At 46.7% G+C, this 315-nt stretch overlaps 1 protein-coding gene across 1 annotated transcript in view; it reads right to left on the bottom strand.

Annotated features, from left to right (window-relative positions):
• LOC119585800 (RING finger and CHY zinc finger domain-containing protein 1-like) overlaps nt 1-315 on the bottom strand; it is a gene marked incomplete at its 5' end in the record, with an annotated part of 2,689 nt that overhangs the window by 467 nt on the left and 1,907 nt on the right. Inside the window, 1 exon segment of the mRNA XM_037934522.1 lies at nt 1-300. Coding sequence (XP_037790450.1) covers nt 215-300 — 86 coding nt within the window.

The raw sequence follows: 315 nt of genomic DNA, 5'->3' as shown, positions 1-315 counted from the left end.
CCACATAAAATGTTCCTCTTGCTACAGTGACAGCACTAGAATCTGAGTCGCATGTTTAAGAATACAGTCCATGTATTATAGAACCGACTGTCAAACTGGTTCTTGCAACTCGTCCCTTTTCAGATATCTCGGCATATGAGAGGAAGGGCCTTGTCTGCCAACCCTATATATGTGTCCTGCTGACCAAGAGATAAGCTCCACAGGTCTGACTTCTTTATATGTGATCATCCTCTGCTGCGTCCATTCCAGTTGCTTCTTCCACAGTCTCTGCCTGGTCTGTCCCAGATGCTTGCTGTGGCGCTGAAAAAGTACCGG

This window comes from Penaeus monodon, chromosome 20, assembly GCF_015228065.2.
Source record: "Penaeus monodon isolate SGIC_2016 chromosome 20, NSTDA_Pmon_1, whole genome shotgun sequence".
In the NCBI taxonomy this organism is placed as follows: domain Eukaryota; kingdom Metazoa; phylum Arthropoda; class Malacostraca; order Decapoda; family Penaeidae; genus Penaeus; species Penaeus monodon.
This window is presented reverse-complemented; position numbering and strand designations above follow the sequence as displayed.